Consider the following 13,385-nt stretch of genomic DNA (forward strand, 5'->3'; position numbering starts at 1 on the left):
GAAATTACAGATATTGTTATTGATGTGTGATATATGATTATACATAAATTATTCAACTCAATCAAAACTACGCATTACAAAAATAACGTGTCTTAAACAACATATGCAAAGTATCTGAATATAGTCCAGTCGTCAAAGATTTAATCTCTAAAAAGAGAGACGATCAAGCTAAATTTGGCCGAAAATGTCAATTTTGGTACTCAAAAAATGTGGCCAAGAGAATTTTAAACAAAATTTTATTAGTACTTTTTGTGTTGAATGAACTGTTCCCTCAGAAACAACGCTTGAAGCTATCAGCGATTTTGAATATTGTAAAGTTACGCGCGCGAAATAATTTTTTTATAAAATTTTTGTGTCAACTAAACGACGCGACGGTTAAAATTTGATATCTTTCGATCATAGACCTGGATCCCGCGACTACGAAAACGTCAGATGTATTTTGTCGGACAGAACTTCCAATTAATTTGTTACCATTTCATTAAACTCTCATGCAAGAATCAGACTGATGTTTATCACCAACTGGGCATTTTAATGAAAGGAGCACGAAGAACATGTCAAATGACAGGAATCATGTTGGTTAGAAATAGCAGTCTCATTTTTGCATGATGTTTTAATGAAAAGGTAACAAATTAATTGGATGTTCTTCCCGATAAAATACATGGGACGTTTTCGTAATCTGACGTTCCAAATTTTTAAACTGTTTCACAATTAAAACTTCCCCTGTTCCAGTGTTCCCGTACATCAAAGTTTGTCCGACTAGACACTGGTAAGCTACTAACAAATTTTCAGCTTGCTATCAATCAATTTTTTTTGGTACGCGGGATCCAGGCCTATCAGGGTGTACTATAGACAAAGATCAAAATGAGTCCCTATAAAATTACTGTGTTTGTACTGGTCGCAAGTGACGTTGGTTTCTATAAAGCTGTTAAATAAATAAACATTTTTTTACGATTTTTAGCATTTTTTACGATTCTCATGACATCAAAAAAATGGATACCTTCCATTGTCCTATCACTATGGAATTTTTATTTTTAGAGCCTAAGCTTCAAAACTTTAAAGTAAAATTTCAATTTTGTGTTTTGGCAATAAATGTGGGGCGTTTGAAATATGCTAAAATATGCCTAAAACTGTAAATTTAAACTTTCCTATTATAAACAATCTGATAAAAATATAACTGTTTAATAAAAATTAAGCAGTTTGATACTTTTATACGTTTATTTAAACGTTTTATACTTTTGCACTATATGTTCTGCGTTCTAAATTCTGCGTTTTTTTAGGTATATTTAAAATGCCTCATATTTGTTGCCAAAACTCAGTATCGAGATTCTGCGTTGAAGTTTTGAAAATAAGGCTCTAAAAATGAAAGTTATAAATTTTATTGATTTTAGGAGAATCGTAAATGATGCTAAAAATCGAGCAATATTTATGTATTTAGCAGCTTCATAGAAACTGACTTCAATTGCGACAAAATACAAAAATTTTATACAAAAGCTGCACTCGAAATCACCTTCAACATTTATTTCGATTTTTGTCGATGGGACAATCTGCTCAAAATATATCGAATTTTTACTGTCGAGCTGATACAAATTTTATTTCATGGAAACAATTAGTTTTTTAACATTTTTTGTAAATATGTGAACAACGATCCTGGACGTTGTGTCACATTTAATACGCAGCTGGAGATGTATTGTGACATTTTTTGACACCGATTTTTTGTCACAATTTTTATTTATGTTAACACGTTGATGGACACAAAGTTTGTAGACGACATTTTTAAAATAATGAGTTGTGACAAAAAAATCAGTGTAAAAAAATGTTACTATACCACGGTTCTAAGACATTTACTACTGTTGTCTACATCGACTAACCAATGAACATTCATTTTACGTCACGAGTATACTGTAATTTGAATCGTAATATGATTAATCGGTATTTTTATGTCTTTGATGTATGAAAAATTGTCAAGATAGTTAAGAAATAAAGATGTTTAGTGGATTATAATACCTAATTATAGAAAACTGTTGATATTTATCCAACGGTTAATGCAACATTTACGGAAATCTAGGACTTCGATCTCGATTCTACACTGAAAATTTGTCGCTGAATTTCCTTTAATACATACCATTGAATACATATCATCCTTAGAGGTCAGCTAGGATGATGTGAATTAGACTTACTTGTATAATTTATTGTAAGAATTTAAATAATAGGTAATAAATTTGGCCAAACTACAGCCTGTACCTGACATTTTAATGGCGCGTCCGCGTTGGTAAAAATTTGCGTCGAACAAGCTGTCCACACTAGCAAAATAAATTGTGCTAGTGTGGACGTGTTCGTCGCATAAATCAGACGCAAGAATTTTCGACGCACACAACGCACACGCCCCATCGATTATCGTTTTCGAGCGAAGATCAAATAATGATTTGATCACCGCGTCCTCACTGGTAAAAATTTGCGGCAACCATTAGTTCAATACGCACGAAAAATTTACCAATGCGGACCCGCCATAAAATGTCATCAACATTATTATTACGTTAATACATAATGAAATTTTAACGTATTACCTACGTTGTAAATATATATTCTTATTTAAGCTCCTACAATAGGTACGATCAGGCCCGGCTCTAGGGGTTTTGCCGCCCTGGGCAAGATCGGTGAACGCCGCCTTCCCTACTTGGTAGACTCATGACTCACCACCATCCTTCAGCGGTCACCAAGATTGTTTTTATTACGCTTACACCTATTATTATAACGATACACGCTTAAAAACACAGATATTTGCAATATTTTCATGAGATTTTACTGCATTACCGTATATTAACATGTTTTAATATCCAAAAACTCATTATCCATATCTATAATTACACACCTACTTTTTTAATTAAGTAACACTCTTCTTATCTTGGCACGGGAAAAGTCTTTTAATAATTCTCCATGATCCAGGGACTTAGCTATTTCGTGTTCAATAGAGATTGTCGCTAGAGCCCTGGAGCACTCAAAAGTTCCTGGGACATAGTTGATCAAAAGTAATTTTTTATTAGTTTTAGCTCTGAAAAGCTTTTCTCTCGAGAGGCCACTGTCACTTGTAGGGTTAATAAAATCCTCAAAGCAACAATAACGTTTGGTACGAAATCAATATCATACTCTTTAATCATTTTCAGGGTCTCTAGAGATGTACTCTTGGGCTTCACAATCGTGGAAAGTACTTTCAGTTCATCTTCTAGATCAGCACAATTTAGATCTTTTGACTCACCAAAAGATAAAGCATCACATAGCATAAAACATCTATCTGATAAATCATGCATAACTTTTGCGTCTGTCAAATAGCCCTGGATTTTTAAATCACTTCTGAGAGACTTAACATAGATTTCCGTTTTTTCTAATAAACTGACAGCTTGATACATTCCCATATCAATACTCTGCAGTGATTTGCTGACTACGGTGATGTGAAGTAAAATGTCATGCCATATTACCACAAAGCAAAGAAAAGTAAAATCACGGATTTGATTTGCCAAACAGCTTGCCTCATGAGCAACCATTTTATCGTTGTTTTTATTGACAGTGATTTCTATGAGAGCATCGTAGATTTCTTCAATTTGGTATCTGATCGGAGTAATTGCATAAATTCTCATCTAGTTCCCATCTAGTAGCGGACAAAGGTTTCAATGCTATGCTAGAAATATAATTTTAGTATAGCCCAACGATGAATAGATGCTGAGTAAAAGTTGTAAATTTTTGTCACTAAGGAAAAGAAAGAAACTGCATACTGTGCGGCTTTAGCTGCATATTTCACGACTAAGTTTTGTGAAGGGCTAGAACATGGGACAAAAAGTTCTTCACTTTCATATTTGCCCTATTGTCATATCCTTTTCCTGTCATATCTTACAAAACTATTTTCAGTTCATTCAGTTCTTGCAAAATAATTTCTGTAAGTCCCAAGCCAGTGGTTTCCAGTACAGGCACAAATCCAAGAAAATGTTCTGCAATTTCAAGACTTTGTGAACAAGAACCTAAATCGACAAAACGTACAACAATAGTCATCTGTTCCAGCCCAGAAGTACCAGGTGTACAATATAAAATTATGCTATAATACTTTGCTGATTTCAAAAAGTTTAAAATTTTATATTTGATTTGATCATGCAGGACCTGAATAATTTCGTTTTGAATACGTTTTCCCAAGTAGTGATGCTGCTTTTTACTAACATTCGTTGTTGTTTTAATGTGCTCTTGTAAAATAGAATCAAATTTTCCAAAGAGCTCAACAAACTTTAAAAAATTACCATTGTTTTGATGAAAATGTTTATCAGAATTGCCCCTCAATGGAAGACACTATTGTACTAAGAACCCTATTATTGATGTAAGTCATTCTATTACATTGTTCCAAAGACGACTTTCTGAATTTAGAACTTTTTGTGTTTCTTCGTCTATGGTTTGGCCCGATTCTAGTCTAATTGCTAGTTCTACCACTGTCGCTGTGACTGTAGATCAGCTGGAGAATTAGTGTGGCTGGACAAAGCTTCAGCCATATGTTTCCAATTATTATATCCATTTTCAGTAAATTTAATTTTAAGTAAATTTAATTTAGTTCTGATCTCACTATTATTATGCGATGAAGAAGAAGGCGGATTTCCCGTCGAATGAACCTTGCAATTGTTATTGTTTCACTTATTTAATTCTCGTTTTTTACAGTTACATTTGGCCGCTTTTATTCATAATATTGATTGTTCATCACATTAAAAACATAATTTATTATGTCTTCAATTTCAAAAATTGGCTGTCCTCTAAAATTTGCCGCCTCTAAATTTAGCCGCCCTGGGCGGCTGCCCAGTTCGCCCACCCCTGGGGCCGGGCCTGGGTACGATGTAAAACTACATATTGTTATGCTCTGTATTTTCTCTCTGTTATGAGATTGATCAACATATTCTTATTTTGATTAATTAATTAATTATTTTAATTATTACTTATGGAAACAAAAACAAAATTAAATAAAACTTTCCAATAAAATTTATTCTCAGGGCTAATTTGTTTTAATGTATTACCTTTAGTTTGTGGCTTCTAGTATTTCTAGTTGCTTACTTCATCCAGGACAAAACAGGGAAAATAAATATACTCAATGTCATAGAAATTCTATAAATATTATATATTTACTCAATATACCATAAATATAAGACTTAAATGTATGGTAAAGCTTCATTTTGTTGTAACTATTTCTTATCTAATAAATTAATCTTTAATTCTGCTTTAATCTCCTTTTGTAACAAAATTTTCATTTAAATAATTCGGTAGACTGTTCTTACTATTATAAAAAAAAACAAAATTTTATTTTCACCTTTTGAATAGATTACTTATTTCTTCTTTGAATTTATGAATTACTAAATTATGCTGTAGAACTGTTAAAAAAAATAAACAAATATGGTATGTGATATAAAACAACTCTCTCCGTTTCACAAATAATCTGACTAACCTTTTTTTCTCTTCTTTACTTCTCCTTATGGATTGTGTAGTCCTCGATTCTCCCACACGTGCTCCTTGGATGCTGCGACGATCCTTCTCGTCCAAACTGCTTCACAAACAAACAACAGCACTCGCTCGAAATCTCTTCTCAGTTTTCTCTCTGTTCGATATCTTGTGCAAATTGATACAAACCGGCTACTCGTTCCAGACAGAAACAGAAATCTCTTCGGACACGAGGAGATTGAACTACTCAACTCGATCAACGATTTCGTTTCAACACGATTCTGCTTATACGGCCAACAACTTCACCACTTTACACAACTGTACTATTTTTCAAAAAAACTGGACTGCTCTATTCTGATCTTCATTAGACAGTGAAACTTTTTCTCTCCTCCAAGTCAGACTCAAACACTCTATTCTTCCTCCATCCGTCTCTCCCGCCAATCACAAAACATCCTCTCTGCACATTACATCCCTACTTTCATTTCTTAAGAACAAATTATTTTTGTATACAACTTTTCCGTTTTGTCAAATTCCAAGAGATACCAACATTACTTCTGTGGTTCTACACAGTGCCGGATTTACCAATTTTCCGCCCTACGCCAGTTAAAAAATGCCGCCCTTAGGTTAGCTAGGTAAAAACAGCAATAAAACCAGAATTTTAAATTTAAATATTTATTTTCACAACTATATGAACTATAATAATATTATATTAGTTTTCGCCGGGATTTCATAGCCTCAAACGAGTTTATAATATTATCAAAATCTAAGCTTGTTGTCAAATCAGATTCTATCGTCAAAATTGTCAATGCATTTAATCGCTCTTGTTCCATTGTTGATCTTAAATACGTCTTTAATCGTTTGAGGGTAGAAAATGAGCGCTCCGCCGAACAAACTGTGACAGCCATAGCAACAAATATACGTAGGGCGATTTCAACGTTGGGGAAAACTGCTTCCAAATTGTATTGTCGAATGTGCGAGAGCATATTTGATAAAGTGCATTTTTCGTATTTTATGTCTGTTTCTTTTAACAGTTCCGAGAAATGCAAACATTCTGTTGGAAACGCATCCTCCAGATCGTCCTTATAACATTCCTGTAGGTACCTGGCACTTTTGATTAACTGTTCTTGCGAACTTTCTTTTATTACGTAAAAGAATCCAAATTTTTTGAAAACACTGTCATATGCTTCATATCTTTTGTTCAGTTCCATTGAAACCCTATCAAGTATAGAAAAATATGTGTCCACTTTTAGCTGTTCCCTTCCTGTCAGAATTGTGTCACCATCCCTATTTTCATCTGGGAAAAGTTTACGTCTCCGATTTCTTTGATGGTCATCATCGTATCTTTCATCCAAAATATTTTTGGCTTTGTCAATGTACGTTTCAAACATGGCAGTATTTCGCAAAGATTTGACAAAATTTATCAATGATAAAAAGAGTCTAGTTACGTCGCCAGTATCGATATCGACGCCCTGAAGAGTTTTGTTGGTTTTATGGAAACGCTTTAATATCTCTTCCCGAAAAACCGACATGAAGGCACATTCGAAACGGTTTAAGCGACGTTTAATCCCAGCTGCCTCCGTTCGAACCGTTGGTTTTTCTGAAACCGCTTCTTCAATTGTTGTCAAAGCATTTAAATAATTGCTCCAGCTCCCGCGTAAGCTCATTAAAGCATCATGGCGTGCAGACCATCTTGTTCCGTCGACCCGTTTTGGAACTTTAGCGCCGGGTTTTAAATTGGAAAGTAGAATTTCCCAACGACGAGTAGACGCCGAGAAAAAAGTATATAGGCTCTGCACCGTTTCAAAAAACCTTACAGCCTCTCCGGCACATTCGGCAGCGCAGACGCCAACCAAATTCAATGAATGGGCGGCACATGGTAGGTAATCAGCGAGCGGGTTGCGTTTCAAAATCCTTGCTTGTAAACCACTGTAACAGCCGGACATATTACTAGCGTTGTCGTAGGACTGACCTCGACAATGTTTTAATTCCAAATTGTGCTTCTCCAATTTAGAAATTACAGCATTTTCCATATCTTCAGATTTATGTCCCACATTTGGCAAAAAGCCAACGAAGCGCTCTACTGGTTTTCCATTTTCTGTAACATATCTGATGATTACGGATAATTGATCAATATGTGCCATGTCGGGTGTTGAGTCAATTATAATTGAATAGTATTTTGACTTTCCAATTTCGGACATAATGTGATTCAGAACCTCAGTCGACATTAAGTCGATAAATTCTTCACATATTGTAGATGAGAGGTATGACGTTTTACCACTTCCCGGATTTCCGTGCTGAGATACATGCGTGGCTAAAAACGGATCAAATTCCGCTATGAGCTCCAGACACATCATGAAGTTTCCGTTGTTTGGATTGCCGAATTTTTCAACTGTTCCTCTAAACGGTAAACCTCTGGAAGCCAATTTTTTAGTCACTGCAACCACCCGCTTTAACACTTTTCGCCAGTAATCTTCTTCGAGTCTTATTTGCTGACACAGCAATGAATCAATTTGGTTTTGCTTTTGTTGACGCCGCAATAAGGTTACTTGGGATTTGGCGTGTTCGTGGGAGTTTTCATGTAAATTCAAAATTTTATTTACATTACTCCAATCATTTACGCCATCAGTGGCCATTTTTGAGGTTCCTCCGAAAAGACGACATGGAATGCAAAACAGGGATTTCTTTGATGGTGAATATATTAAGTATCTACGAGGTTGTTCTTCCTCATTGGCAAGTTTCCGACGGAAAACGTTCTTAGTAAGTCTTATTGCCAATAACAGTTTTTGTTAGTGAAAAATCCTCATCTGTATTTTGGCATATTTCATTTGGTAAGGACAACAAATAATCGATAGTAGCATCGTTGGCCTTCCATTCGGCAGGGTCGTTACTGATAACTGCTTGTAAACATTGTGGATTTACTGAAGCTGATGCACATGCAGATGCTTCTATTTTAGATTCTGACCCTAGAACAATAAAATATGCGAATATGCCTCTAAACTAAAAATATTGTAAAACTTTCATAAATAAAATTTTACATCAAACATTTTTTTGTAACTCTTCTAATTAAGGATTTATGAAGTCATTTCAAAATTGTAATTTTTTTATTTTCCCCCATATCATAAACGAGATGGTAATTTTAAAATTTGTGTTTACCGTTTTAAAGTTACCCCCAATAATTTTTTTTGATAGGACTAACAATTATTAACAGTTACGTACGAAGAAACGAAGATACCATATAAGTGTCGAAAATTGAGAAAATGATGTTTCATTTCAGCCCAAAATATACAGGGCAATCAGAATCAGGGCATTCCATTTAAATGAAAATTTAAAATATGCCAAAGAGCCAAAGGGATGCCCAAAGAGTCAAAGAGTAGCAATGTAGTTAAAAAACACATTTATTCACATAATGACATAATCGATACTCACTCTCACTTGGCTCCGTGTCCATCGCTTCCGCATTATCTGGTGGTATAGGTACAGCAGACACAGCAGTAACAGTCTCCGATTCCGAATCCGAATCATGTGTTTGCGCTTTGGAAGTTGTAGTTGTAGGTTTAATTAAAAAATAGTTGTTTAATTTTTTTGTTTTGTCTAAAACTGCATGAAGTTTTCTCCGCTTTTCCTCAGCAAGCGTCTTGTATTGCGCTCCACTTAATCGTTTTCGGCCGTCACTCATAGTGTTGAAAATTTTGCGACACTGGACTCGACACTTTAAACAGTTTAAACTAACTGACTGGGATGAACAATATTGAATATTGTTACGACTTTTACCCGTCGTATTTTCCGTGGGTTCTTCGTTCTTCAATAAACCAACAACTCACTTTAAAACTTTAAACTACTACTTTATTTCAACAAGTCCACTTATAAGTATAACAATACTTGCACTATTTACCTACTAATATTTACAGATTTCTAATACTCAATACTCTTCACTCTTCTACTTCTTTACAAATAATAACTAATAACACTTACTTAACACTATCTCACTACTAAAACCACTCTGTCTAGCCAATCTGTCTGCTAGTCACTCTCTCACTCATATCTTCAACTGTCTGGTGATAGCACACAGCACACAGCTGTAACTGTTCGCTTTATATACCTACCGGCAGGGTTTCCTGAATGTTCTAGGAATTTCCAGTAGTTAAGTAGTTTACTAGAAAAATCGAGACGTTCACTTACGACTTCCTTTGACTACTATCAGTAGCGCGGCTCTTATCTAAAGCGGCTTCTTTGCGGCAATCGCGCGGCAGATAAGCGGTATCCTTTTGTTACAGTCAGATAAAATAAAATAATCATTCCCAACAATTGTACTTCTGCCCGACCATGTTACGGTGGGGCGGAGACTTTAGATTTCATTGGAAACCTACCAAACATTCATTCATTTTTAGCTGTATTATACGTAAAATAGATTTTGGGTGATGGCCCCGTATATAATTTCAGTTTAAGAGTTTTCCTGATAATTGTTTGAAATTTTGCCGCCTCCCCAGTTTTGCCGCCTTACGCCTAGGCGTAATTTGCGTAATGGGAAATACGGCACTGGTTCTACATGCTATAAAAAACCGATATTCTAAAACTCAACAACTGTGTTTACCGTCTTTCCTTCTAAGAAGCATTTATAAACGTCCTATTGTTCACTTTAAAAAAGCGAATACATGTACTTTCTAATCGAATGTATTAATTATATAAGTCCGTTCATAGAATCATTAATACTGAACGATTTTCACTTTCCACGAAACACTGTTTATGACTAACTAATACTATTTAAAATTTTTGGCCATATACAGGGTGAAGAAAATCTATGATCTCGTGGTCTTTGACATAAATTAATTTTCTAAATTTTTCCTATAAAAATTATATAACAATGTATAGTAAATAACTTCATGAATAATTCAAAATAAGTTTTTACGGGAAACAACAATAAAATTACAAATACAAGAATTTAAAGTAAACTAGGATATATATAAGATAAATGATAACACAAATAATACATATACACACACAATAATACACATTCAATGATCGAAAATCATTTAAAAATGGGATTGTGTATTTTTGTGACGAAAAGTCAAAAATTTAAGTCTCTCCACCACCGTCGGACAAGACAACCGTAGTAAATGTCTAATAACCGTGTAACTATACATATACAGATGCATATGACATGTGGCACGACATCCATGGTCGTCGTCCACATGTTTACAATTTTTTTTATTTCATTCTATACAAAAAAGTTCTAATTAACATTATTGTTCGAAGTTATTTCAGCTATACAGGGTGTTTGGTAAAGAATGGGCCATAGCTTAACCTTAGATTCCTGAGGTTAAAATAGATAGATTTAACCCATTAGCGCCCAGCGTTACCATATGGTAACGTAAAACACATGATTTTTAAAAATTCTGCGGTATGCCCATGGAATTAGTCAGCCACATATTTTGAGAACTATCGTTTCTACGAATACTTCAGGCACCTATAAAACGTAACGGATTCGTATTTTAGCCTTTTCTCAACCGTCGAGAGATAATCCTATGACAGTGTGGTTTAAATTTATAGAAAAAGATGGACGTCCGATTTGCGTAAGCCATTTTTGATAGTCTTCTAGCAACTATATTTGAATATTTACAAAAAAATAAGTTTATTATACCCCAACTTATTATAAATTGTTGTATTTTATCAACAATTAAATGTAGCGAATTCGGTAGGAATAGTCAAAGTACGCCGTTACCATATGGTTGCGGTGGGCGCTTACGGAGTCATTATCTTATTTTTGTTCAGTCGTGGATTTTTGTTAGCACAAGCGATAGTGTTACTGGTGCGATGGAAGATAGCTCTGTTGTTACAATAGCATCTACGAGTTGTGATGGTTCAGCGTTGGGCACGGTAAAAATATTTTCTCATGAAGAAAAAGGCCACATTCAAGTAAGTCGCCCTCACTATATTGCTGAATACAACAAAGTATGGTAGGTACCGACTGGTTGGGTCAAGGTGTTTCAACCTACCGAGTAGCAATTTGCAGTAAAAAATGGTACTGGCAAATTGTAACATGGTTGTTGGATGTTGCAGTCCATAATTCATGGCATTTATATAAAAAAAAATAAAAAAAATATATCCTTGTAATCGTTTAGGAGAGAATTGGCCCAAGTTCTTCTCGCAAGATATGGAAGTCGTCCCTTATATACAGGAAGACCTAGTCTACATAGACAGAACTTGCCAGATCTTCGACCATTTGTTACATCAATGTACAACAGTACCAGATGTACAACATCTGGACTAACAATGTGTAAAAAATGCAACGTTGGTTTGTGTGTTAATTGTTTTATAGGATACCACACCAGACGATGAAAATATTCTCAAATAAATATTTTAAAAAAATTAAAAATTTTGGTTTCAACGATCCTAAAAATTCCTTAAGCGCCCAGCGTTACCATATGGTAACACCATATAATTTTTTTAAAAAAAGACAGGAAACCGAAAAACTTGTTTTTTTGGATTAAATTATTAACATTTTCATCGAATTAACCCTAAAAGTAAAGATTTTTAAATAAAAAAAAAACTTAGGCGTTAATGGGTTAAGCTAACTTACCTTAGTACAAAAATTGTTAATAACCGAAATACAGGGTGTCAAAGTTAAACTTTTGTTTTATTTATTTTTGAATATTTCCTGACAGGCATTTGACAACAACACGAAATTTAGTAAGTGGTGCTGGTACTCTATACCCTACTAAATTATCTTAAACAAACGTTTCTGGCTACTACCAGAGGCGTACGACGGGGGAACGTGAATGGTTGACTTTTCTTAAATTCTACGCCACTGGCGGAATTGCTATTTTGTGTAATTTTTTGATTCTCCAATACTTCCTATGTAAATAATATCCTCTTAATTCGTAACGGTAAAGCCATTAGTTTTCGAGATATTTGAAGCTAAAACGAAGGAGCATAATATATTAATCAAAATAAGTGTGCCATTTCATTTTTAACTTTAAATGTCTTGAAAACTAATGACTTTATCGTTACAAATGAGGAGAATATTATTTGCACAGAAAGTATTGGAGAATCTAAAAATAATCCCAAAATAGCAGTTTCATTAGTGGCGTACAATTTGGGAAGGGTCAACCATTCACTTTCCCCTGTTGTACTCCTTTGGTAGTAGCCAGAAACGATTATTTAACATAATTTAGTAGGATGTACAGTACTTGCACTTTCTGCCAAGTGTCATAAGGATATGTCAAATAGTTTTATAGTACCGGGCACACATATGTAATTCTTAAAGTTTTAAATAAAGAATAAATTATTTATAAAAAGAATACTTTAAAATAATTTGACATATCCATGTCATACTTGGGAGAAAGTGTAGGCACTCTACACCCTACTAAATTATGTTAAATAATCGTTTCTGGCTACTACCAGAGACGTACGACAGGGGAAAGAGAATGATTGGCCCTTCCCAAATTCGACGCCACTGATGAAACTGCTATTTTAGGATAATTTTTAGATTCTCCAATACTTTCTATTCAAATAATATGCTCTTCATTCGTAACGATAAAGTCATTAGTTTTAGAGATATTTGAAGTTAAAAATGAAAAGGCACACTTATTTTGATTAATGTATTATGCTCCTTCGTTTTTAGCTTCAAATATCTCGAAAAGTAATGGCTTTATCGTTACGAATGTATGTTATTTACATAGAAAGTATTGGAGAATAAAAAAATTGCAATAAAATAGCAATTTCTCTAGTGACGTAGAATTTGGGAAGGGTCAATCATTCACGTTCCCCCGTCGTACGCCTCTGGTAGTAGCCAGAAACGTTTGTTTAACATAATTTAGTAGAGTATACAGTACCAGCACTACTTAGTAAATTTCGTGTTGTTGTCAAGTGCCTGTCAGAAAATATTCAAGAATAAATAAAATAAAAGTTTAACTTTGACACCCTGTATT

General features: G+C 34.3%; 2 protein-coding genes across 3 annotated transcripts in view; one reads left to right on the plus strand and one right to left on the minus strand.

Moving 5' to 3' along the window:
• LOC126889912 (protein yellow) overlaps positions 1 to 13,385 on the plus strand; it is a 138,803-nt gene that overhangs the window by 36,376 nt on the left and 89,042 nt on the right. The gene's annotated exons all lie outside the window — the stretch shown is intronic.
• LOC126890162 (uncharacterized) lies at positions 8,212 to 9,738 on the minus strand. The gene is made up of 2 exons (XM_050659015.1): positions 8,884 to 9,738; positions 8,212 to 8,420 (listed from the first exon to the last, which is right to left on the minus strand). The coding sequence occupies exons 1-2, from the start codon at positions 9,131 to 9,133 to the stop codon at positions 8,212 to 8,214; spliced, it is 459 nt and encodes a 152-aa protein (XP_050514972.1). The 5' UTR covers positions 9,134 to 9,738.

This window comes from Diabrotica virgifera, chromosome 8, assembly GCF_917563875.1.
Source record: "Diabrotica virgifera virgifera chromosome 8, PGI_DIABVI_V3a".
Lineage (NCBI taxonomy): Eukaryota > Metazoa > Arthropoda > Insecta > Coleoptera > Chrysomelidae > Diabrotica > Diabrotica virgifera.

Excerpts from the sequence above, each read along its gene's own strand:
- LOC126890162 (XM_050659015.1), bottom strand. The coding sequence starts at position 9,133 with ATGAGTGACGGCCGAAAACGATTAAGTGGAGCGCAATACAAGACGCTT. Across the intron at positions 8,421-8,883 it reads GGACACGGAGCCAAGTGAGA|GGTCAGAATCTAAAATAGAA; the intron begins GTGAGTATCGAT and ends TTATTGTTCTAG.